Source organism: Spermophilus citellus (genome assembly GCF_964194105.1).
Source record: "Spermophilus citellus genome assembly, chromosome: 8".
Taxonomy (NCBI): Eukaryota; Metazoa; Chordata; class Mammalia; order Rodentia; family Sciuridae; genus Spermophilus; species Spermophilus citellus.
The window spans coordinates 98,042,348-98,069,091 of NC_138189.1; the positions used below are offsets into that span (position 1 = coordinate 98,042,348).

Below are 26,744 nucleotides of genomic sequence, written 5' to 3' on the forward strand. Positions count from 1 at the left end.
TGTGATTTTTACCACTGTTACACCAATAGACATCTTGGATTTGCTTTTTTGTCCTCCAGGGTTTCCCTGGTCCACGAGGCGAGAAGGGTGACCTGGGAGAAAAGGGAGAAAAGGTGACCTGTCCCTCCCGACCCGTGTCTTGTGTGATTCTGCTCCTGTTCTGCTCCTTCTGCTGTCTGCTTTGCCGCTCAGCCTGTATGACTCCATCAGCCGCTTCCTCTGACTCAGTCCTGTGCTCCAAAAACACACTGAGGCCTGATCTAAGAAATCAGGTTTTCAAAGATGAATAAGGAAGTCTACACAGCCAGAAATGAAGGCACTGTCTAGCATAGAAGAAAAAGAATCTAATCCCCAGATAGCCAAGCTATAATCTTTCAACTACCTGACACCAGTTTTTTTTTTTTTTGAAAAATGTCCAGGGGGTTTTGAATTTTTCTGTTTCATAAAAATAAAATTACATAGCACAAACCTGCAATGGTATTTTGGCTGAGCCCATATAACCCTGTAAAGCCAGCATCTCATTTGTCTTTATGACATTCCCAGGAAATAGACATGTTGTGTATCTTGAATTTTTTTTTATTCAAAAAACAGGACAAGCCATGTGATGGATAAACCACAGTTAAGTCCATTACACAGAGACCAGGACTTGCCACTGTCAGATTCAGAGCTGATTGCTGTGGCTTTTGAAAATGAGGATATTGATGTATTTTATGAGGTGAGCATGGAGGCTCTATCTCAGGACCATCAGCTCAAGTTTATAGGGGCCACTACCAAACAGGACAGTTTATGATGGAAAGAAAAGTTTGGATTAAGGATTATAAAAACCCTCTTTTCTTTCCTCTCCTTCCTTCTTTCCCTGTCTGTACTTGACTTGAATCTTTGACCTGATTTGATCTAAGAATGGTTGACATCAGACGAAGCATATCTGTATTATTAAAGTAACTGGAATTAGGCCTTCACAATCCCAATTTAAAGGAATTCTGCTTCTCTGATTAATTCACTCTGATTAATTCTGTTATTCTATTTAACACATTGTTTCCAAACCCCAGTGGATTCCCTTGAACTGTAAAGTTCACAGCTGCTGGAAAGCAAGGCCAAATGAGATTTGTCACAGAAAGAAGGATCCACAGACGACTGTGCACGCTTTAGTCCTTAAGCACCCGTCAGCCTTCTATTGGTAAGAGATGCCATGCAGTGGCATCCAGAGCACCGTTGTCACATGCACTGAGCACTCAGGTGCTCTACATGTAACCAGCCTTTTAGTCCTCACAGAACACCCTGAGAATGGTGCTCTTATTTCCCATTTCACAGACAAGGAAACTGAGACCAAAAAAAGTTATTTGACTCTGCATTACAAATGCCAACTATAATGTTTTGAGATAAATTGTGCATGAAAACTGTCAGCACAAGGTGGTTTTAAAGATTTTATGTATGTATTCTGTATTTACCTAATGTGTTGTATGAGCCCCAAATCTTATTCACTCAAGATATGTCACTCAATTTTTTGATCCTTTAAATAAGTAAGAGATTTTCAGTATTGGGCTGGGGGTGTAGCTCAGTGTTAGAGAGCTTGAATAGCATGCTTGAGACCCTGGGGTCCATCCCCAACACCACAAAAGAAAGAAATTACCTATGTGATAGATTATGAAAGCATAAAGCTACAGAATATTAATCACCCATGCAAACATATTTCTATGTACAGATTCCATGATTAGAAGTTTTATACTTAGGAAAATTAGATTCTAAATGTGAACATTTATGAATATCATACTTTGACATGAGGAATAAAAAATTACCAAGTGCTTACCATATGCTTATCTCCACAATGAGATACATAATTCAAATCACTGTTGTACATAATTCCTTGTATAATAGTGTCTCTTTTCCATAGAGCTGGATATTTGCTAAAATATTAATAAAAAAATTAACCTCCTAGCCTACCACAACAACAATCCTGACAACTCTTTTGAGTGGTTAATCTGAGCTAATTTACCAATCAAATAGAACTGAGTTCTAAACTAACACCCAACACACCTGGTCTCAGTCACACCTACTTGAAGAGGAGTCCATTGCTTTCTGGGAGGAAAGAGCTCATGCAAACAAGCTTAAATCAATTTTATGCTGTGACATTCAAGTAATTTGCTAAGGAGCAACACCTTACTTCCAAATGCCCCTCCCATCTGACTTCCTATCACCCCAGCTCCATCTCACTCTGCCTTTCATGACTTTTTCTCTCATCCCGATCAACCAAACACAACGCTTTGCTCTCTTTCCCAAGATTCAAGAAACCCAAATGTTTTTGATTCTGAATCTTCTGATGCAATATTTTTGGCACACAGGAGATGAATGAGGAGTTTTCACTTGGTCTGTCAGAATGAATGTATTAATTTGAATGCATATCTCATGTTTCTGTTCTGTGTATGTCTCTTCACCTTTGAATATTCATGTTGTTTTGCTTCAGAGATTATTCAGTTTTATTGCAACTGCCATCCTGATTGCAGAATGAATATACTAATTTAAATAAGTATTGTACTTTGTATTCTGTTGAGCACCAATTCTGTCCATAAATATACAGATGTTTATGTTAATGTGAAACAGCTGAGGTGCATTCCTTCCTTCTCCTCCTTTTGCCTCCTTTCCTTAATTCCTCCATTCCTGTGATCCATGCAGATTTCCCACAACCTTTACCTTGATTCCTAAATACTAATTTCCATGGCTACATTCCCACTATGTAATTATCCTGCCTCCCTCATTTTTACCAAGTTCAAACTAGTTTTCCTCCATCAAACAGAATTTGGGGGTCTTTCATTACCTTGCAATTAAGCTGGAAACTCATTTACCATTGTGAATATCTAGTATGATATCAGTGAAAATTAAAGAAGACCCCTAGGTTTACAGAAACTTGTTTCTACAATTGGCATCCGTGCAAAGTATTAGTACTTTGAACATTTGTTTACCTGGCTTAATAAAAGTCTTTGTTTTGGTTTTATTAAAAAAAAAAAAGCTTAAAAGAAATAGAAGTATATTTTTAATACATTTAATTTTTTGATCAGAGATTCAGAAAATAAGATTGGATACATTTCAACAAGGTAGAAGCTGCTGATATTTTTTTCCTTTTTCTCTGGCTCAATGCAGCTTTTAACTGTTAGAAGATTTGAAAGGAAGAAAGTTGACAGGTATTGAAAATGGGGTGCAGTATCCATTATTCCCCTGAACTCTACCTACCCCACTAGCTTCAATACAATTGGTATCTGTCATCCTCGATAGATCCATGGCACAAACCTCTAATTCACAATGACTGTGGCATTGTGGTGGGAGTTGGCACTGATCTGCCTTGCTGATATGTGAGCCTTTTGGGTCTCCTGCCATCTTTTGAGTTATCTTAAAATCCCACAGACTGTTTCCCGGAGACCACTGTTGCTCTCCAGGTATGTTATGTATTATAATATGCTTTATCTAAACCAGAAAACAGTGGTAAATGCCCTTCCAGATTTTTCTTGGCTAAGCCATATTTTGAATCACCTTTACTTCCCTCCCAAATAAAACCTGTCTTTTATTTAAACCCTTGTATCCACAGGGGGAAAAGGGAAAGAAAGGCAAAAAGGGGCCTAAAGGGGAGAAAGGAGAACAGGGTGCTCCTGGATTAGATGCACCCTGCCCGTTGGTATGTCTGACTCATGAACTGTCTCCAGGTGGCTTGTGTGAGGGGATGACACGGGAGAAGAGCAAGCTGGAGGGACCAGTAGCCTCATTTAACATGGACTTTTAGATGCTAAGAAGCATCTCAGACCATCTTGGTATGTTCCCACATCTTGTCTCTGGCCACAAGCTCTACGTGATTTCTTTAATCTCAAGTATTGCTTGTACAGCTGGAACCTAACTATAGGCTCTGAAGAGGAGCCTGTGCTATTGCTCACCCCTCAGGAGAGAAGGTCACTGTTTCAAGACGAGCCCTTGTTATGGGACTATGCCCAGTGCCATGTTACTTTGTTCAACTTCCGTGGGTGTTACTTTTCCCTTCCAGGCTGCTCCTCTCCCGGGCTTTTATTGTTCTAGTTATTTCTTTAGCAGAATCTGTGCTTAAGTGAATTCTTGTGTTAGTAACATTATGAGTTAATCTTCACAAACAGGGATTCCGAGGCGTTAAGGGGGAAAAAGGGGAGCCAGGCCAGCCTGGCCTGGATGGGCTGGATGCCCCTTGCCAATTGGTACAGTATTTCTCTTTCCTACCACCCTGCATGCAGTTCCTTTGTTGATTACGTATTCATCTCTATCAGTGTAAAGTGGTTCTTTCTGGAGCAAGCTTTACATGATAAACATACTACATGCATGTGCATGAACAGGCTCCTTCTGAAACTGCAGAGGGAAGAGCAAAGCATGAGTTATCAGTGAATGCAAATTAATCTCACCACTGACATGACTACCGTATCTGTGTTCTTTGAAATATTAATTTATTTGATAAATATTTAAAGATTAAGTTAGATAAAAATATTTGATGCAGAGGGCACTGTTAGGCCATAACTTCTGCTTTACCCCTCATTTTAACTTTTTCTTTTTCTCTAAAAGAAATGAAGATTTTTTTTGTCTCTTCCACAAAATTTTTATCAGGCCATAAAGAAAACCAAACTACAGAATTAAAGCTTCTATGGTCAAGAGTTAACCAATTGGAGGGAATGCAGTTATGAGACCATGTGGAAGAAACCCAAACTTCTGAGATTACAAAGATAATAGTCTGCAGCCCAAACCCTCTTCTTTGTCACGTAACCTTTTCAAATTAATGGTCTCTCCTTTTGAAACTCACTTTCCTAAAGTAGACAGAACTCCCTTCTCTCCATTGGCATGAACTCAAAATCTTCCTTATACTAAAATCTAAAATTCTACTGGTTTATCCTTCTCCTTGTACCAATCTGGCATTACCAATTTTTCCCAAATATTTTATAAAGCTATTTCAACATTTTTATACCTTTAGACAATAAGAATATATTTTTCTAAAGTAAAAAGAAAAAAATGTATGGTTATGTTATTCTTGATCTGCATGTTCTTATGAGTCTTCAGTTCTAAGCATGATTTTTTTAAAGGTAAATTCATGTTTCTCAAGCCTTTTAAGAAGTTGTATGAATAGAAAACAAAGTTATTTGGGCAATAATTCCAGTTATAAAATCTCAATATGAAGTGCCTAGTCTTATTTTGTTTGCTTGGTATTGATAAGTTGTATTTTATAACCACTTTATTGTAGAAAAATATGAGCATGCCTTCATAGTATGTCAACTTTTCCCGTCTCATTGATATCATTTGTATCTGAAGAATGCTGACGCTTTAAGTTATAATAAATTTTGCAACATTTAGGAACCCCATCTCTTATTCAGAATGTTAACTGACTTCTGAAGAATTTAAATAGAGAAATAGATGAATGCCATAGATAACACTTTACTATAAAATCTACCTCGTGGCTGCCTGTCTTGCAATTATGTCTTGCAATATCTACTTTCAGTACAGGAATATGAAAAGTTATTGACATGTGAAGAGCTATAAACTTCAGATAGAAATGGTTTATCATTGATTATTTATCATTATCATGAATTATTATCATTATCATGGTCCATACTGACCAGAAAGAGAAGTTATTTTTTTGGTCTACTTAATAAAGATAATTGTGAATGTCTTTAAATGAAATGAGGAGATATAGTACAGATTTCTTATCAAAAGATATAAACTGAATAAATCCTAAGACCACCATGCTTTGTAAATTGCTTCTCCAACATTAGGCATAGCTTTTTCTGTAATTTATATATTTTTAAAACATGTTCTCACTGGAAAAAAAATTTGTATTATCTTCCTTTTAATTGATACTGGGTAATATATTGGGAGATAGTAATTAGTAAAAGATGGCTATGACTAAAGCCACCTAACAGATAGAAATCTTTTTTTTTAAGCCTGTGGGCATGTGAACTATGAAGTTTGATCATCTTTGAGGAGTCTGAGGAATTCTTTTTCTTTTTAAAACAGGGCCCAGATGGATTACCCATGCCTGGCTGTTGGCAAAAGGTAGGTGTTATGGAATGATTTCTAAAGGAAGTACTCTCCTTTCTCTTGACCTGGCCTGGCCCTTTTCATTCAGAACAGATCTTTTGCATTTGACACTCATGAATGATTCCGGCTTCACAATATCTTGATGAATATACTTATTACCTATTTCCTTCTAAGCTGATGTGTGAAAACAGTTCTTCACAAACATCATGATTTGAAACCTTCCCGACTTGATCCTTTGTTTGGAATGGAAAGGGGCAGTGGGTCTTAATGATTTGCTTGTCAAATTCTTTGTTCTCTACTGTTGAGCATAATCTCCAATGGTGATTCTTTTTCTACTTATATTTAGTTACTTAGACCAATATGACAATATATGGTAGAACCCTGTCAATATTAGTCACAAAGCTGAGAAAGCAGAAAATATACACTATTTTTTTCAGTGATGCCTTGATTTATCTAGGAGAACCTGATTCAATTGGCACCTTCCTGGCACATCAGCTTATTCTAGCCTTTTCATATAGCTGCCTTTAGTCACTGCATACTTATGTCCTATATAGAGGGACCATGTCCTATATAGAGGATGTTTTGTGTACAACGGCTGTGCCATAGGCACTCTCACACGGGGGGAAATCATTTCATTTAATCCATGCAGTAACCTACTAATGAAACAGATTTAGAGAGGTGAAGGAACTTCTCAGAGCACAGAGCTGGTATGTCTAGCTGTCCACACACAGAACTTGGAGGCTAGAGGGTAGAAAACAACAGCAAAACCTGAAGCCAAAAAAGAGCAGCATATGCTGTGCTTCTCAGAAAATACCTAGTCTTCACCTAGTAATTGTGTGAACTCAGTTATAAAGGATGGTGTGCTACTGAAGGACCGAGGGAGCCCATTAAAGTGAAAATGATCTTGGTGCAGTATAAGAGCTGCTTTGATCTTTTTAGATTTTTCTCCAACACTTTATAGCTCAGTTGGTATTTTTGGACAGGCATGCTTCATTGACAAAATCATGTACAATTACAAAACAAAAATTGGCAAAATTATGTAAAAAAAATTTTAAATTAGATAACATTGGAAAAATTATATAAGTTAACAAAACTATGTAGGATTACAGAAACAGGAGGAGACACTTGACTCTTGGTTGGCTCTCCTGTTAGCAGTTCCACCACTGAGAAAACCTGTGCACTATCTTTCTTAGAGGGTTTCACCTACTTGGCCAGGGAAAGAAAAACCTCTCAATAGTGTCATTTATTTAGTAGCTTCTCATACTCCACTTTCATCCTGTCAGATAATTAGTGGGATCACTTCTGAGGTCGGGTGGGTCTCAGGACATGGACCTCTTCTTCACCTAAGAAATCTATCCTCTGGCCACCAAAAGCCCTGTTCACACAATCGGCAATACCATCCTGTGCTGGAATCACTATTTGCTTTCTAACCTTTGCCCTGTAATCTAATAATATAATGATTTTTTAATCCAGTCATTAGTACACTTAGAGGGAGAGGCATCGGTTTATTCTACCCTCTTCATACGGCTGCCCTTAGTCACTATGCATGCAAGCCGATTTCTTTATCCAGCTTCAGAGTCCGGGGTCACTATTGGTTTGTGGCTGTCTTTTGAAGCCCTTCCTTTCTTGTGAAGGCACAAAGTAATGGCAAGAGGCGAAGGCCTCATCATCATTTGGGTTCATGAAATGAAACACGTGCTAATAAGATGACTGGTATTGGAAAATCAGAAGTCTCCCTTGGAAAAACTCATTTTTCCATAAGACACTGACTATATCCTACATATGATTAAGTATTTTATTAATCTATTACACAAAGAAAAAAAATCTCAGTGAAAAAACTTCAGTATTGCTTAACTCCCCACCCCAAAACACACTCGCATGCAAGCCACTTTGACCAACCTCCTTCAACCAAAAAGAAAAAATTATAAAAGTGGAATGTTCTCAAATTTCCTATGTGGTTAACTCAGCTATCTCAAATAGTCAAGTCCAATAATTTTTAAGTGATATTTTAAAAATAAGTCCAGTTGAGGATGTTCACCAAGTCCTGTTTTCTGTGGACCACCCTCATAAACACTGTTGTGTTTATTAGACTGTAAACACACTGGCAAATGTCTGTGTGACTTAAAATTCAGATTGTGGCAGCAGTGTAAATCACTGTGCCTAACAAGTTTTCTTGGCATGCCACATTCAGTGTTTTTTCATGCAGAACTATTTGATCTTTGCTCAAATTGCTTTTCTTTCTGGATATAGTTCAGTTTTCTAAATTTGTCAACACAGAAAGAGTTGCTAAGCTAGAACTGAAGTACAATGCATTAGTCCAAGTGTTATTTGTATAGTGAGTAAATAGCAGAATGTATTAAGAGGCTATTAAGCTTATCATCATCCATCATCATTCATAGGTTGGAAACTACTCACTAGAAGAAATACCTCTAGCCCTGTGCTTCATCTGATTTTTTTTTATTGGTTGTTCAAAACATTACAAAGCTCTTGACATATCATATTTCATACATTAGATTCAAGTTGGTTATGAACTCCCAATTTTACCCCATATACAGATTGCAGAATCACATCGGTTACACATCCACATTTTTACATAATGCCCTGTTAGTAACTGTTGTATTAGTAGCAGGTAGCTTCATCTGATTTAATACTTCACTGAACTTAACTTTTCCAGGTAGAGCTAACAGAATCTTTTTAACACCAAGTAAGAGGTGTTTTTTAAGTGAAGTTTTAAACCCTGAAAAAAAAAAGAATCTTTAAAATTCTGTAAATTATTTGCAATACATTGGTTTTGGTACCCAAACTCGCATCAAATTTGAAATCTGAGAAAAGTGAGTTTGGAGAAAAGAATGCTTCCTACAGACAGAGTTTGGGGCATTGATAGGATGGTGTGCATAAGTAGAGTGAATAGCATCTCTCAAAGTCAGAGAGCACACAACCTGCTATGCACACCTAGTAGAGCATCGGTGTTTCTTAGAGAAGCAAATGTTGTTAATGAATAAGCTGAAAGATGCCTCGTGCCTGTGGAGCTGCATGAAGAGACTGCCATCATTTCACTCTCCTGCATTTTACTTTTCCAATTTTTCTTTGGGTCAATGTCAAGGAAGTCTCCCAGAACTTCCCTATGAAATCACATCTCAACACTGCTCCTCAGACTCTCAGATCTTATTTCTATTCTAGGAATATCTTCAAATAATGGCTGCTCATAAAGAGGGGCCTGGGCTCTGCGGTGTCTTAGGACATCACAATGGAACCTGTCATGTAGCTTGAGCCCTGAGAGCAGGAAGGTCCACCTTGCCCAACATTCCAGCGAGGCAGAGAGACCCAAAGGAAAACACAACCTAGAATAGTAGGCCATTATACGTAGACAGGTGTGGGTGAAGTGAACAGCATCACTGAGGTCAGAATCCTAAACTTTTTTCCACTTTAATGCTGGAAGGTTATGTAAAGGCACAAATACAAAACGGAATTTAATAATTACCTATGTGATAAAATCCTAAATTTTCTGCTTTCCCAGAACAGTTACCGAGACAAACATCAAAAAATTCTTAGTGGTGAAGGAAAACAGGGGTTGAATTTAATATGGAATTTGTAATATTCTAGAGTTCAGAAAGTTAGATCCGGGACACACACCGTGTGATCCATTAGCGCATTGATAAACACTGTAGTCAAGGTTCTACCAGCTTTCTTAAATGTTAATTTAGAATTGTTATCCAAGACTACTAATGCCGTGTATTTGTCTTTTTTTATTGTCTGTTTTTCTGCAGTGATGAATCTAACCTTCCAAGCATGAAGTTGTGTATATAATGGTCCACTTTCTATATTTATAGTTGAAAACAGAATTGCAGATTTTACAAGTCTGAGATATGTTTACATAGAGCTGCTTCTTCCCGTCCGCAGTAGTACACGTGTCCATCTCTTTTCCACTTACATCTGAAATTGGGCAATTTATGAAACCAGTGAGAAGTCTGCAAAAACATATAGATCAGTGTCTCTTTATATTATATGAAGATATGTATTTATATGGACATCTGTGATAGAGAATGATCGTTCTTGCTATTTTCTTACTTTGGGCTTGTGAATTGCATGGACAAAAAGTGCCATGACATAGTTTACATGAAATTGTGACCAAATATGGACTCGAGTCTATGAACATGTACCATACTGACTGACTTTGGAGTTTGCTATCACTTCCCCAGTCACCTTCCCTGTGAGCAATGATTCATGCCCACACCACCTACTGAAACTGACTAAAAAAGCATGACTGTGTGCCAAACCTGCCTGTCCTTGTGCAAATTCAGATGCTAGCATGCTGCTTTATGAGTCCTTTGATTACATCTGAGCTTTTATTCCTTTTGTCATCTCAAGGGGGTTACACCATGGCTTATTGCCAAAAAGAGATAAGTTGGTGGAAAGCACACAATTGGTCTATCATTTTGAGGGAGTTGCAGTCCCAGCTGCAGATCTCCAGCTTCCAGTATTGTGAGCTCATGGGGCCACCTTGGCTGAAATACCAAGGGGGTGAGCTGATTGCTGCTGCTGGTTTTCCTGGTGCTGCTCTTGGCAGTGAAGACATGGGAAGAGGACCGGTTCAGCATCCTGCGCCATCTCTCATGTGACCAAGTAGGAAAGAGGTTTACAAATGCGAACACCCAGAATAGCAGAATTTTTTTTTCTAATAAATTGAATTCCAGTGAGTGTTAATCTGGGTGATTTTGGAGAAAGAGCCATGCAGCACTTCTTTTGCGACAGGAGATCCTTGGAATGGCAGTCCCTGTTCCGAGAACAGTGGGTGTGTACATTGCATCTAAGCCCAGATTGCTGAAGAAGTACCATGTCCCAAGAAGGGGCAGCCAAAATGTCCTCTCCTGGAGGTGCAGAGGAGCTCACCGGTACAATCTCTACCAAAGTTGATGTGAGAGCTTTCTTTCCTTCCAAGATCCAGCCATACCAAACATTTTCTACAAGTTCTAGAAACAGATTGATATTTTCCATTCTTTTTAAAATATTTTTTGGGTTTCATTTTTAGTCCCAGGAATATTTAGAAAATATTTGTTTCAGTTTTTGTCACATCTGTCACAAGCAATATTTTTAAGACAAGTCATCAAATCATAATTTGGTGCCAACACTCAAAATGACATCTTTCTTGTTTTAGATAATAACTGAAGAGAAAAGCAACTTCGATTTCAATTTAATCATTGTAAAGCATGAAAGTTAAGCATTTTTTCAGTATTTTTTGACTTTTTTTACATGATGAATGTAACAAATTATCAGTTGATAGACAAGATTTTAGAGCATTAGCTCACTTCTATTTCTTATGATTGTTTTTTCTATAGATTTCTTTCTTTTAATATTTTTTAATGTTTCTTATTCACAGACCAAACCCAAGTTCTCAAAAAGCTGTGAAATACAGTTGCCATAAGTATGTTTTCATCTACTTGCTCAAAGATTACCTAACCATATTAGACTGAGCACTTCTTTGCACAGTAAAAAGTTGGTCGCATGTTTTGAAGTGGCTTAAGTGGAAAGGTTACATGAGGAGAAACATTGTTGATAGTAGTCACCTGTTAGCTCAGTAGAGATTTTAATTTCCTTCAAGGATTCAATGCCATTTCGTTGGGAAATTTCTAGTTTTGTGAATAAGTTTTTTTGTGTGTCTGGTTTTTATTTTTAAACCACCAGAGGGGAAATTTGCTCATTGCTGATTTGAATGATTCAAAATGGTGTCTTTTTAAATTAATTTATCTTGTTTCCAAGGTTAAAGGCATGTTTAAACTATTAGATTAGTCTACTTGGTAGTATTTCTTGTAACATTCCACACCCCAAGCCAACTTAGCATTTTGAAAATAATAGAGTGCCTCATATGGCATAGGTAGGATAAGTTATTGCTCAACATCTGAAATGATTCGTCTTAAATGGTTTGGGAAAAGTGAACTGGAGTGGAACTATATTCTGTTTAGAAAAACCAACTAACATCTTGAACAAAAGTCGGGTAGCTATATTTCTATCCTTCTTTCTGTTCTTCTAGTAGAAAGAGGTATTGAGATCACTACCTAAAACTTACACAGCTTCAGATAAGAATACCTCAACATCAAAAGAGAGGCATTTCACATATAAACAAAGTTTTAGAATTTGGCCCTTTAAGGAATACAGGGCTGTCCTGTGTATATATTGGGTTTTTTGATTTGAGTTAAGTGATTTGACAGCATCGACTTATTCCATGATTAAAGGAAGTTGTAAACTTACATTTCATTTATTACCTTGAAAAAAACAATGGGATGATGTCACTCCTCCTGATTCAGAGGAATTTCGAGGTCTTAAACACCGTAGATGATCTGAAAGTTTTGCATTATTAAAGTATGTTCATGCATCCATTTTGTCATCAATACAGGGAGTCTCCAGATAACTTCCGAATGAATAATTATGATTGTTGATATATGTTGATAAACATCTTTCTTAAATATTTCTTTTAATTTATATTATTGGATAGAGGATTGAGAAAAATATATGAAAGACACATTGGAAATAAATCAAGGTTTACTTCTGAGAAAACATCTTTAAAAGATGCAAATTGTCGTGTTTTAGCTTTAAAACTTTTCCATTCACATTGGCTGGTGCTAATGTATTTTATTCTTTCTTTATGGACAGTGCAACCCTACTATGGATAATTTCATTTCTCTGATTATTAGCATTCCTAAACTCAGTGTGTGATTTTACTTTTAAAATTCATGAATTTGCTCTAATTATGGTTCAATGACCATCCTCTCTTAAATGTAAAGTGTGCCTATAGATAATGTGTTTTTACTTGGATCATGGGTCCCTTTGTTTCATGTGAATTTTATACATACTGTGCCTTTATCAATTTTTGTTCTTTTTCACTGACTCATCTTTTCAACTTATATAATTTGATGAAACTTGATACAATCAGTGATAGAGGAGTCTGCACACTCCACGCGGTTGCATGAATACACCTACACTACTCTTCCAGTTTTCACTTTGCATTTTCAATAGCAGACCTGGAGGAGTTTTCTTTATCATCTGAGTTTATACAGAACATTGGAATGCCTTTCATTTGTACCAGTAGAAAGGTATTATTTTTGAATTTGCAGTTTGTGCATATGATGTTCTAATGGGACAAGAATTTATGCATCCTGTAGTTTATACTACATGTCCTTTGTCCACAATATGTGTGTTTGGAAAATGATCAAATCAGCATAGCTTTACCTATTTGAAACCTTGTTTTTCCTCTATTTCTTAATAATCAAATTATATTAATATTTAAGACTACTAAAAGTAGAATTTTCTAACTTCAACAAATAAAAACCCTGCTATCTCTAGGAAGTCAAGGTCCACTAGGAACCTTATCTTTCCAAAAAGAAGAAATCACATGTGATACAAAACCTGTCAAAAAAATCACACATCCTAAACATGCTTAACCAATTATGATTCTGCTGAATTATTTTAGAATATAAAGACCTTCAGTCCATACTCCATCCCATTTTCCCCTAATGTGTCTTCATATTGGCTAGATTTGTTATATGCCAGAACAGAAATGCTCCTCTAACTTGAAGTTTTAGTAGATTTAGTTTTTTGCCAATCCAATACCAATAAACATATTAATGGCATTTTCATTAAAAATACATTTAAGAGAATAAATTATCTATGCTGCTTATTGATGGAACTGTTCTTGGGGAAAAGGAAGACTTTTTCAACCTGACCTGTTATGTTTGACTTATTGACAGATTACCAACGTTTCTCAAAATGCAGTTAAAATTCTCTCATATCTCAGAAAAATTAATGAGTTGGATTCACAAAAGAATGTCTTACATATTGTTGACATTTATGTGAATATTCTTTATACTGTTGTAAATGTTTCATTCAACTTGACATTTTTAAAAGATGTATGTATCTTATTTTTCTTTAGGAAATATTATATTTTTATTTGTGTTTTTTACATTTTAAAGTTCATCTATACGTGCAGCTATTTTTATATTGCCAAAAACTCACATAAACACAAAATAAGAGGAAAATAAAAAAAATTGGCAAACATTACATTGCATTTTTTGAATGTTTCGTGGGCCAGTCTCATGTGATTGATTATTTTAAGAATGTGTTGTGTCTTATCACTGTAAATATGGCACAGACCTGATTATCTCACTAATGTAAATATTTGAAAGGTTGAATTCTCCCTGTTTGCTTTTTTATTTCAGTTTCATTGTAATTTCTCCAGCTGACATTATTGAAGCAAAAGACACAAAGTTTTCGACTTGCAGTTTGGAGATAATTGCATTGTTTCAGAGAATTGTTCAGTTTCTACTTTGTTTTTATTTGCTTTTTAAACTTGTTTCAGGGTTCTTAGTTTGTGAGAAGTTGATCTTCAGAATTATTTTTACACTATTTATGACTTATTTTCATAATGTAAAAAGTGTGTAATTATTACATATTAATCCAAACAATGATAATGAATTGTATTGTTATAAAGCTTTATTGATATTCATGACAACCCTGGCCTGTTTTCTTTGATTCCGACACAGTCCACACAGAATTTTATTCTGCTTTTCTACAATATCATACCACCACCATTCAACTATGTACACATGCCTAATTATGGTGGTCTTTAAGAACTAGTACTTTCTGGGTTTTTAAGTAATGTTATCAAATTGACATTTCCCCTCCAAATTCACTTTTCTTCCAGAATTTCCTATCTTGGTGAATTGACTGACTTTACACTCAGTTGTCTCTTTTATCCACCCCATCTAATTAGTCATACTGTGAGATTAGAAGGTAGATTATAATAATCACTTAATAGCTACTTAGTGAATGATGGTTGACTAAATGCCTCCACCCAGCCACCAATTATTTGCAAGTCTCAAATGAAAGCACCTTCCACTACTAATCTTTCCTGATCTTACCATTGGCGTTAAGTTCAGAGAACCAGAAACACTGCGACCCTCCTACACTCTGCTGTCACGTGTCTCTGCTTGTGTTTTCTTACTTTTGGTTCTACTCTGTCAGCTCTTCCTCCTTTACCTGATCATTAAATAATGACCCTCGGGGCTGTGGCCTTCATCCCCTCTTGTGGCTTTTGTTCTTTGCTGCACATTCTTTCTCCAGGACAGCTCATTCAGTCTTTTATCTCCATTCAGACTTCTTCTTCCCTTCCTAACCACTGCCTTAGCCATGTCCACCTGGCTGTCCCACAGGGGCTCATCATCCTCACCCTCACCCTGATTCTCTGCTAGGCTGCTGTATCATAGTGAATGGTGCCTACTTCACCCTCTGCCACCCAGGCACACAAGATGGAAATTTTAGAATCCTTTGAGATACCACCCACCTCTCATGGACCACCTGATCCTCTCACACACAGTGTCTTATCCATGACCACGCCCCCTCAAGTTCAAATCCTAAATCTCAGATTCCCCCATTCTCTCCATTTCTGTCACCAACATCCTTGTTTTTGACTTTAACTTCAAAAGTCTTCTAATCGCCCCCCCATAACTAATGACCACCTTGACTTCATAGCCTGTATCACCCTAAAGATGATGATTTAAATAAAACAAAGGAATCAAATTGAAAAGATTTTTTCATTTGAGGTTTCTTATGAAGGGCATTTCCTTTTAGGGCCCCACTACAATAAATACAACAGACGTTTTTGATATTGCTTCTCAATATAATCCAAGAGCATGTGCCAAGGCACTTTTCCTAACAACAGCTCTGCAGGGGAAATTAATCAAGTTCCTTCCCTTGCTTAAAAGTCCTCCAGTAGTTACCCATTCTCATGCAGACACTTTGATGTCAAGCACAAAGTCTGCTGTGATCTGACGTGCTGAGCTTTATAGAACATCCTATCTTGCTGGTCAGCAACCCTCACCCAAATGTTTTCCCAGGTTAAACCACTCCATGATTCCTTTAGCTCTGCTTGCCTGGGCCTGAAATCCTCTCCATTCCCACCCTACTACCCATCTGAAGAACATATGCTGTTCTTTGTGCGTCAACTTACCAACCACCCCTTCCTGCCAAGTTGAAATACTGCTCCACTTAAATAATTCCTTGTGTTTATCACTGCTAAACTCTTATCAGATTATTAATAATTATATGTTTTTCTCTCTCTACTAGATAGTAACTAAAAAATGAACTCAAATCACAGCAGGTTCTCAAATTTTTTTAAGCAAACAATGCAAGTTCCAACAGCAACAAAATCACCAGGATTTAGGAAATTTATTGATGTGCACAATAGGTCATGGATCATGCCCAGGTAGTTCTCAAACCAAAGGAAATGTGTTAAGACTTTTTTCAAGTTTAAGACTATGTTTTATATAAAGTGAGTAAAATCACTTGAAAAGATTTTTCATTTGAGGTTTGCTAGATGTAAGATCATCTACTAAGTGGCTAGAGAGGATTAAAAGTTTAAAGACACCAGCAGGTGATGCATGCCTGAGGTCCCAGCTACTTGGGAGGCTGAGGCAGGAGGATGGCAAGTTCAAGGCCAGCCTGGATAACTCCACGAGACCCCACCAAAATAAAAATAATTTTAAAAAGTCTGGAGATATTGTGAGGTGGGAGAGCATTTCTAGGTTCAACCCCCAGTACTGGGGAAAAGAAAAAAACATTTAAAGAAATTAGAGGGGGTCTAAATTATCCATGTGGAGAACAGGAGTACACAACAAAAGCACATAATGATGTTTGGGCAGTTTAGAGCAGGTTTGTGAAGCTGAGGACCACAATTTTGTTAGGGTGCAAATCTGTACCTTTGCATAGTAAGCATGGAGTTACCATCCATTTAAACATCAAATGTTTACCTTCTAAATCACCTTCCTCTCTACTCATGTTGGTTGGATTTTCATAGTCCTTCCATGTTAGAAGGCTGGATTTAGTTTAGCAGTTCTTGAATTTAGCATTCAACAGAATCACTTGGAGAGCAGGTAAAAACACAGATTGCTGGGCCCTGGGACCTGAGTTTCTGACTCAACAGCTTTGGGATGGGACTTGAGGATGTACAGTTCTAATGTACAAGTGGTGGTGACGTACTTGATCCAAAGTCCACACTTGAAGACTGCTAGTCTCTTCTATTTTAATGGACTGTACATGGCATTAATGCAAAAGTGGTGAACTCCCTTTTTATGGTGACCTCTTCTAGGAATTTCCCTTTCCTTATTCGTGCTTTATCTCTCTTTTGCAACTACCTCAGGTGGAAGCCAATTCTCCCACCACCTCATACCTTAAGGCTGGAAAGAGTTGGTCATCCACGTGGCTCCTTATTGCTAGTTCCACACAATTCCTTCTTCATCCACACATACAAAGCCCTGTTGTTCTAGGGTCATGTTGACTGATGAGTAGCACCTTCGTCCCCTCCCCACTGCAGCCATCTACGGACTTCTTCAGCCTCCATTCTGCTCTCATCCTTAGAGGTGACTCGAGTGTCAGCATGGGCAATAGAGCCAACAGAATCCATTATCTTCTTGGACTTCATTCCTAATGATTGTTTGTGTTCTCTCCACTGCTGCCACCCACATACTGATTTCAGAAATCCCCAGAACCACTCTAACTCTGCAATAATGAATCGAAACATCCCACGCTGCGCACTCATCTCCTACCACACTTTCTCACCAATGACTCCCTCTGTGCCTACCTCTCAGCATTCCTTGCCAGGCCCTGCACAACTCCACCTTCTCCCCATTCCCACTTAGATCAAATTTTCATCTACACCAATGCCACCCACCCACTCCCTTACCCCATCACTCTTCCTTTTGCCCATTTGGCAAAAGTCAAACTCTATAATAATCCACTTATCTACTTTGTCTGCATCTGTATCTGGTCTAGTTCACTCAACGTCATGAGAAAAGTGGGGGAAATTCACTCGGTGGTCCAGATTGGTCCCGTCACAAATTCAGTCTTCAAACTCACTTACACAGGTGACAATAGTCACCTACATAGTTAGGGTGACAATTCAGGTTTTTTCTACTCTTCTCTAATTTCTACCTTTCTTATTCTCAATAGATGATCTTTAATTCAAAGAAAAAAAATCCACAGATGATACAACTTCAAACCCTACCATACTGAAAATGTGCACACAGTTAATGCCCTTATTTTTTCCCTTCTCTCCTACTATAATAGAAATTGATGGCATTCTTTCTACCTAAAGCTGACCTCTGCCCTAAATGACCCACATCCACTACAGGATTTAGAAGTTGTCAGGTGAACTTCTCCTCTGCAGACTCTGCCTTAAATACACTTAAACACATTCAAGTATCTTCCATTTGTATAAAGTCCTTTCGCAATCCCTTGTAGCCTTATAGCTGCCCTCCTATTTCTTGCATCCCCTTGAAGACTTAACTTCTAGGAAATTGATGTAATATTCACTGTCCCTACTTCCTAACGTCCTGTTCACTCCTCAATCCCTATCCATCCCTGTCCCACTCAACCAAACTACTTTTCTGTAGGAAACTCCTAAAAGATTAGGGACTAAGATCCCATTGGCATGTCTGTCTGTCTCTCCCCACCCCCCCCCCCCAACCCCACCACTCTAAGTTCAGTTGCAGCTACGTTCTTATGATGTGCAGGAGGCATCTCAAAACCAGCATGTGCAGAACCAATGGCCTTGTCCCGTGCTCCTCTGCCACATTACCCCTCCTGGGTCTCTATCTCAGGGAATGGTGTCACTACTCAAGCAACTGATGAAACCAAAACTTGCCCATCATATCCTTCTCGTCATCCCCAGTCACAGTTCAAAACCAGCACCTTCTTCAGGCTCCATATGTACAATAACTGCCATCGTCACAGCATCCCCATGGCCACAACCCAAGGCCAGGCAACTAGTACCTTTGTCTGGCTTACTACAATAGCAGGTCTCACGATAGTTGGTCCTACCCTGCACAGAAGCCAGAATCATTGTTCCCTGCTTATAAGTCTCTAAATTGAAGTTATTCCTTTTTCTCAGGATAACTCTCAAATCCCTTATGGTTTACCAGGCCCATCTGTCTCATTCCATGTCTAGTTTTCTTGCCTTACCTCTCATCATTTCTCTTATACTGAATCTAGACAACCTATGTTTATTTTTCAATTCTTTGACCAGGCTCTTCTCTATTGCTCCCAGATTTGTTATCTGCCACTTTATCATCCCTTTTTACCTAACATCCACTTTACCTTGCTAACTTCTTCCAGTCCTCAACTTTCTGCTTAGCCATTGCTACCTCTAGGGAAAATTCCTCTGGATCCTCAAATCATGGGCAGCTCTCTCTGCACCATGTACTTCAATTATCATTACACCCTTACATGAGGTGATTCCAAAAAGAGAAATGTCTTTTTTGTTGCATTTATGACCTTAATGTCCAGCACATAGTTGGTGGTCAATACGTATTTGTTGAAGAAGTAAGTAAGCCACTTGAAGTAATGATCCAAGGGTATATAGAACAAGCCTTCCAGAAATAATATAAGCAAGCACATGGGTAAATAGTACAACAGTAAGCATAGAGTTTGTTAAAATTTGCATGACTTTTCCACTGACTGAAATTGATAGCAAAGAGTCCTTTACAAAGCACACAATTCCATGTGCATCTTCCTTTCTATTCTCTTTAAATTGTAGTATCAACCTCAAGTAATGACAGCAAAAAGACCTAGAAGGGCTGATCTGAACTAAATTGTGTTCTCCAGAAAACAAGTTTTCTTAAAATAGTAACAGTTATTCCACAAATAAGGCCATTCAACATAAGAATGTGACCAGGAGGGCTGGAGATGTAGCTCAGTGGTAAAGCACTTGAGCTGCAAATATGAAGCCCTGGGTTTGATCCCTGGGAACAAAGACGTGCACACACATGACCTGAAATGTCTATGAAAGGGATAAAGGACACAGTGTGCATAGAACAGTTTGGAAAATGCTCTACAGTATTATTGGCTCTAACTCAGTCAAAACGTGCCCTGAGGTACGCATGCAAGCAACGCTCCATGTTGCTCAGTTGGCCTCCCAGTCACCAGGGTTTTCCAGGGAGTCATCTACCCAGAGCGGTCTTCGCTGGTAACTCCTCACTCTTGGAAACTCCTTTTCACTTCAGATTTTCATCTCCACTTCCACCCTCAATACTCATCTCTCTACCCAAAAGGCACTAGGATTCAGTCTTAGTCTGAGTTGGAGCCTGATCTCAGCAGCGACTAAAATCCACTTTCAAGGGTGATGACAAGATCTAAGAGTAATCAAGTCCCACTTTGGAAACACATTTCAGTGGAGTATATACTAGGCAGTGAGCTAAACAAACTTTTCTAATTTATGAAAAAAAGAAGATTAGAATATGGGAACAATGCAGAACAAATTCTTTTAAAAGCATATTATGTGACTATATAAATATACCACAGGGAATTTCTCTTTTATGCATAAGTAAAAGGAACTAATCAAACATAACTAAATATATGAACAAAAGGAGTAGAGTAGAAGGAGGAGAATGGGAAAGGAGAGGGAGGATGGGAGGGAAAATGGGGATCATGAATTGAAATAAAATTCCATGCATACACGAGTTTGTCAGGATGAAACTAACTACCATGTAAACTATAAAGCTCTAGTAAAAAAGAAACAAACAGGTTGAGAAACATTCATATACACTCAGAGACAGAGACAGACAGACATGGAAAGACAGAGACAGACAGAGAAAAAGAGAGACAGAGAAACAAAGAAACCGAGACCAGAGAGCTTGCTCTTAATCTCTCTCAGCAAGGAAATGACTATCCGCCACCCGAGTCCTCACCCAAAAATGATCATGCTGTCATCCTGATCTCAAACTCCCAGCCTTCTCTAGAACTATGAGAAATAAACATTTTCTAATAATAAAAAATATGGGAACAAGCAAAGAAAGTGAGCCACATTTACATTGGACAAGTACATCAAATCTTTGAGAAGATAGGAATATTAAAATGGTTAGACTGGGAGAAATTGTCATGGATTCCATCTGTGGCTAAAATGTTTAATAAATAAACAAGGTATCAAATTTTTAAGTCATTCTGATATCAAGTAACTATGGAGTTTTCTGAGAAAGCAAAATCTAACATAGAAGCAAATGAGAATGGAAAAATCAGGCAATGTTTAACAACTTAATTTTAGTCACATATTTTGTGTTATTTGCTGTTTAAAACTTACTGTTCATAACTTAGGGGATAACTAGCTCTCAGTCTCTTTTTAAATTCTTCTAACAGTTGTGGAATTGTGGTACTGCTCTGGGAATGCTACAATAGTAAAGGTATCTTTTCTGCTTTTAAAACTAAAAGATTCATAAATATATACCAAAGAGAGGGAGAAATACATAAGAGAAAATTAAGATATAGAATTGATAAAGTTCAAAACAGAATGGAGTTTTTCTTAACCTGATCAGGATGGACATGCTAAAGACCTACAGCAAAAGTTAGAAACATTTATTTTAAAATTAAAAAATAAAGACAAAAGTCATTCAATATCACTGCTTTTATTAAATAGTATATTGAAGGTCTCAGACAACTCAGAAAAGAAACACAAAGTAAAAGGTTCAAAAAGAAAGAACGCTGCCTGAAATCATTTTCTATAGCCACTGTAACAGATTAATAAAATACAGTGGCTTAAAACAATAAAAATATGTTATCTTTCCATTCCATAGTTCAGAAATCCATATCTTCCTTTTCTAAGAATCAATTTGTGGTAGGGCTGCATTCCACTGGAACATAAGAGTCCATAGAGGACAAGTGACAGCTAAGGTGGCCCAGCTATTAACAGCAGACTTTGGAACCAGAGACTCCTCTCAGAACTTTGTCCTTTTAGCAAGATGGAACATGAAAACCACGTGTGTGTGTGTGTGTGTGTGTGTGTGTGAGAGAGAGAGAGAGAGAGAGAGAGAGAGAGAGAAATGAAATCTAAGGTTATCAATATTTTGAATGCTTTCTTAACACATAATGTCCATGTGATTCTTTGGAGCAAGAAAAATTCCAAATTCTCATTATTTTCTTCTGAGTTAAGCTCTTCTCCCTTCCATTTGATAGTGAATTATTTCTAAAATGTTCTCAATTGATGTTTGCAAATTTTTTGCCACTACATAGACTTCCATGTTGAAAAACCCAGTTGCTAAAACCAAAGGGACTAAATTTTAATCCCTGTCCAATCACTTACTAGGGCAAGTTATCCGATCTTGATGAGCTTCCATTTCCCAATTTGTAAAATGGGAATGATAAAGTTACCTACATCAAGGTGTGAGTGAATACAAATATTAGTGAGTTACTATATATTTGTGCTTAGGTAGAGCCCAGCCCATAGTCGGGATTCAGTAACCCCCTAGCTGTTATTCCCTTTGTAACAAAGCCCTGCATATCTATAAAGTTTTATAGAAAGTTTGCAATGATTAGAAGGTTCTGCTCTACATTTAGAAAGAGACATCGTTCCTTTTTTTTACTAATTTTTTTTTTAGTTGTCAATGGACCTGTATTTTATTTATTTATATATGGTGCTGAAAATTGAACCCAGTGCTTCACACATGCTAGGCAAGTGCTCTATCACTGAGTGACAACCAGACCAACACATTTGTTCTTCAATGCTGAATGCATTGCTTACACTTCTTGGAGTATTTCACTCTCCCCAAAGTATCTAAAGACACAGATTCTGATATAAAATCTAATGGGAAAGGTAATTTTCTTCTGATCACTTGAATTCAGAAATAATGTTATCTCCAGCAACTGTCAGCAAGTTTCCTTGTAGAAAAAATAGTAAATTACTGATAGGAGAAAGACACATAGATGAACAATGAGAGGGGAAAGACAGCTGAATTTAGAAACATACAAATAGAGGTATTTTCTGTATCTTCACCCATGTTGTTTATACAACCTAGTCCACCAAGATAGAATTCCAAATGCCCTGCTCAAGCAATTCCACACGCCAGAACACTTACATAACCCAGAATTTTTTGTTTCTAGCCTGGTACTATGCTGCATATTGTAATATTAACAAAAACAAAGAGATTATTCACACTTAGCTTGGGGTAAATGGGCTTTTCTTGAACTAGTCTCTTCCAGTTCAACTTCAATGGAGCAGAATTTTTGTCAACATGCAAAAAAAGGTTAACTCATAAAATAAATCATCACAGATAACTGCAGAACTCTCTAACTTTCTAACAATTCCATGTATGATTGAGTTTTTGATGATACTTAATTTTGACCAAAGTACAGGTTGTATTATTATATAAAATAGGGCACTGCAAGAGGTTGTTGAGTAACTGCTCCGTAATCTTCCACCCCAGAAGTGATGCCTCTGGCTCATGAGCACCCAAATTGTTTTTCAAACACGAGTGATAGATTTGCAATGAACCAAGAAAATGTTCTTGTTCAAGGTCCTTTACGGCCAGTGGCATGAATTTAAGTGATCCACCAAAACATCCATATCTAACCAGTTGCTTGGTTCTATGCAACATGGGCACTGTATAACCAAAATCTGATGAATCTGTGCAACTCAAAAGTGAGAGAGGGCTGCCCCTAAGCTCTGTGCAAATAAGAAACAAAGGAAATCATGAGCTACCCCAGTGAAGGGCTAATAGTAACAGATGTCAATTAATGAACTTTTATCACATACCATTATGCTGAGAATCATTTATATTATCTCATTTAGTCATCATATTTTATCATTCTCATTTTATACATTAGAAATCTGAAACTTAGAAACATGGAGTCATTTATCCAAGCCCACATACCTAGAATTTGAAATCAATCATTATGTTTTTGCCCACAGTACTAGAACTAACAGTCTCTCAGGCAATACAAAGTTAGAGATAGGTTCAGGATACAGTGTGGCACAGGGAGGACTGTTTGCCTGAGCAACTTAGCAAGACTCTGTCTCAAAATAAAAATAAAAGGACTAGGGATGTATCAAAGCCCAGTGGTAAAGCATCCTCAATACCAAAAGTGGGGGTGGGGGATTGATCCTGTAAACTACATTTCTCATTCTACAACTCAAAAATGCTATAAATAAATAAATAAATAAAAATGTAAAAATGTGAATGGATTCATGATAGGAAGTTACAAACTCACCTGGACCCCAAAGGCAACCCCACCACCCCAATATCTGCTCCTAAAATTGGCCCATAGGGATCAGAAGGGTGAACTCTTCCCTCCACTGTAAGACCAAACAAAAATTGGGAATCATGATACTTGCTAAACATGTTCTCTGTCCCTCCATCATACATATCAAATCCCACAGTAAACTGGGTCACCATCTCTTGATAAGTTTCCCATTTCCAAAAGTCAGCCATAACCCAATAAATCTCTTCTTTGATAAAATACAATGTTTTTCAGAGTAAGTAGCATGGCAGGAAGAAACCAACTATAGTGATTAAACTGACACAAACTTTAAGTGTAACTCTGGACCCGGAACTCATAGATGTAAATGTTATATACATATACATATTATATACAATGTGTACACACACACACACATACACACACACACTTGGTTCTTGGGACAGCAAGAACCAATCCTATATTACAGAAGTAGCAGATCCATATTCCAGAATACAAAAGGATAAAATTATGATTTAAATAATGAACAAACCTTATTACATGATTAAAGTGCCATTTTGTTATATTTGTTATATTGAGAATATTCACCCATTTAGACTAACATTGCTAGTGAGAAATATGAATCAGACAATAAAAAGGGATGACTAAGAAAAGAACTGTCAAAATAAATTCATGAATTGTAAGTATTTCCAGCATGAATTATTAAATTAAAGTTAGAGAACAGTTCATGGTGGAGTGGCCTTAAGATTCTCTTCAACTGATCAGCCTCTTCTCTGAGAAGGAGAAGATAGGATGAAAATACATACATAATGCAAGGTATCATGCAAGACTGATAACTATGACGAAAGCTTCCATTTAACAGTACTCCATGGCTTAGAGCAATTCTTGTGTAGTGTTACCTAAGAATAATTATTTACTGAAATCATATTTCACATGTCTTCTGAAATGTGAGGGCAACTTCACTCAAAATTCAAGCAGAGCCAAATCTAGGGCAGGGATGGGGGTTATATAGTCAGTGAAATAAAAGTCGGAAGTATTACATCAATGAAACATAAGAAGCAACAGAATCGTTGAAACCTAAGTGGGAAGTCAAGCGACACTGTGAACTTGTGCATCTTTAGGACACTAACAGATGCAACATTTGGACTTCCAGCAAAACAAGATCTGATTCAGAGAGAAATGGAAATGGCTGGGAGGTAGATAGGAAGGGATGTTGGGATCCATTCAGGTAACCCCCGAGTACACATACAGAGAGATGACAGCTTGGTGTGGCTAAAGGTCCAAGGTTTCTAGCAGCCTCCGGTGTTCCTAGTAAATTGCCTTCTTCCCTGTGTCCTCACTTGTCAGTTTCTATGATTTGTTTCATTTTTATAAGGAATTAGATTAGGACTCATCCTAATGACTTCATCTTCACGTGTTCATCAGCAAAGACAATGATCTTTTTTTAGATAAGATCACTATGCACAAATACGTGGAGGTAGGATTCAACATTCTGCGGGAACACAGTTCAACAACAACAAGAAATCATACACACAAGTTGAATATATGTATAGTAAGTGTCATTGGAAGCTTTGATTTTCTGCCCCAATTCATGAGGCCCAGCCAACTGCGGTGAAACCAAGAGTAATTTTCTCGGAGTAAGGGTGATACTCGAAAACCAAGCATTCAGCATACAGGACATTGTTTCTGCAAAAGACTTATTTTTAAAGAGAGGCCTTCATAATAAAGCAATTTTGATTTCCATATTCTTTTTCTGATAGTAAATTTTATGTAACAAATATAGGAATTTATTTATACTTCAGACTGCACCAAAGTCTATAAGCCCAGCAACTGGAATGAATAAGTAGATAACTCACAACTTTAAATTGTAATCACTAAAGTCAGTTTTTAAATTATGAAAATGTCAATGTGTAAACAGTTACCTGAGCCCACTTGAGTAGCATTTACTACATGGGGAAAATATATTAACATTTGTTTTTAATCTCCAAGACTTATCACACAAATTAACTTGAATTATTTTATTTTGGTACTGGGGATTGAACCCAGGGTCATTCTACACAGAGCCACATCCTCAGCACTTTTTATTTTTTTCTTTCAACACAGAAGCTTGCTAAGTTGTTGAGGCTGGCCTCAAACTTGTCATCCTCCTGTCTCGGCCTTCCCAGTTGCTGGGACTACAGGCATGCACCACCAAGCCCAGCCTTAAACTTTAATTTTGCAATGAAGTTGTAACTTTCTTTCATAAATACATAATTTAATTATAAATTAATAACACTTAGGTTGGGGTATTCTGCAATGAACTAAACATTTTATATTTCATAGTATATTTAGAGTCTCTGGATAGGGTGTGGCTCATTGGTAGAGCAACATGCTTAGCAGGTAGGACGTTCTGGGTTCAAACACCAGCACACAAAACCCCAAAACAAAACAAAAAAATGAGCAAAAGCACAATACATTCACTAGTACACAATACACTAATCAGTAACAAGAACACTGGGTTAACGAGGGAGTAACTGTTATATGAAAAGGTTCAAGACACACTTATGTAAAGTTAAATAGCGTAATAGATGCATGGTGAAATGGAGTAGCCCTTTGTTCTGCTTCAATAAAAAATGTGCAATTCATTATTTGATTCAAGTAGATATTCTTCTGTGAAAATGAAAACTGCACATAATTTGGCTATTTTCCCTTAGCATTTCTCAAAC

General features: G+C 37.3%; 1 protein-coding gene across 2 annotated transcripts in view; it reads left to right on the forward strand.

The window, feature by feature from the left end:
- Window positions 1–14,533, forward strand: part of COL25A1 (collagen type XXV alpha 1 chain) — a 453,131-nt gene extending 438,598 nt beyond the window's left edge. Inside the window, exons 34-37 of one of the 2 annotated variants that reach the window (XM_081304125.1) lie at window positions 60–113; window positions 4,131–4,208; window positions 6,007–6,045; window positions 10,399–14,533. In XM_081304125.1, the coding sequence (XP_081160251.1) occupies window positions 60–113; window positions 4,131–4,208; window positions 6,007–6,045; window positions 10,399–10,434 (207 nt within the window). In that variant the 3' untranslated portion in view covers window positions 10,435–14,533. Of the gene's footprint in view, window positions 1–59; window positions 1,048–4,130; window positions 4,209–6,006; window positions 6,046–10,398 lie in introns of those variants that run through there. The other variant, XM_081304126.1, reaches the window with a different exon arrangement.
- Window positions 14,534–26,744: the final 12,211 nt, after the last annotated feature.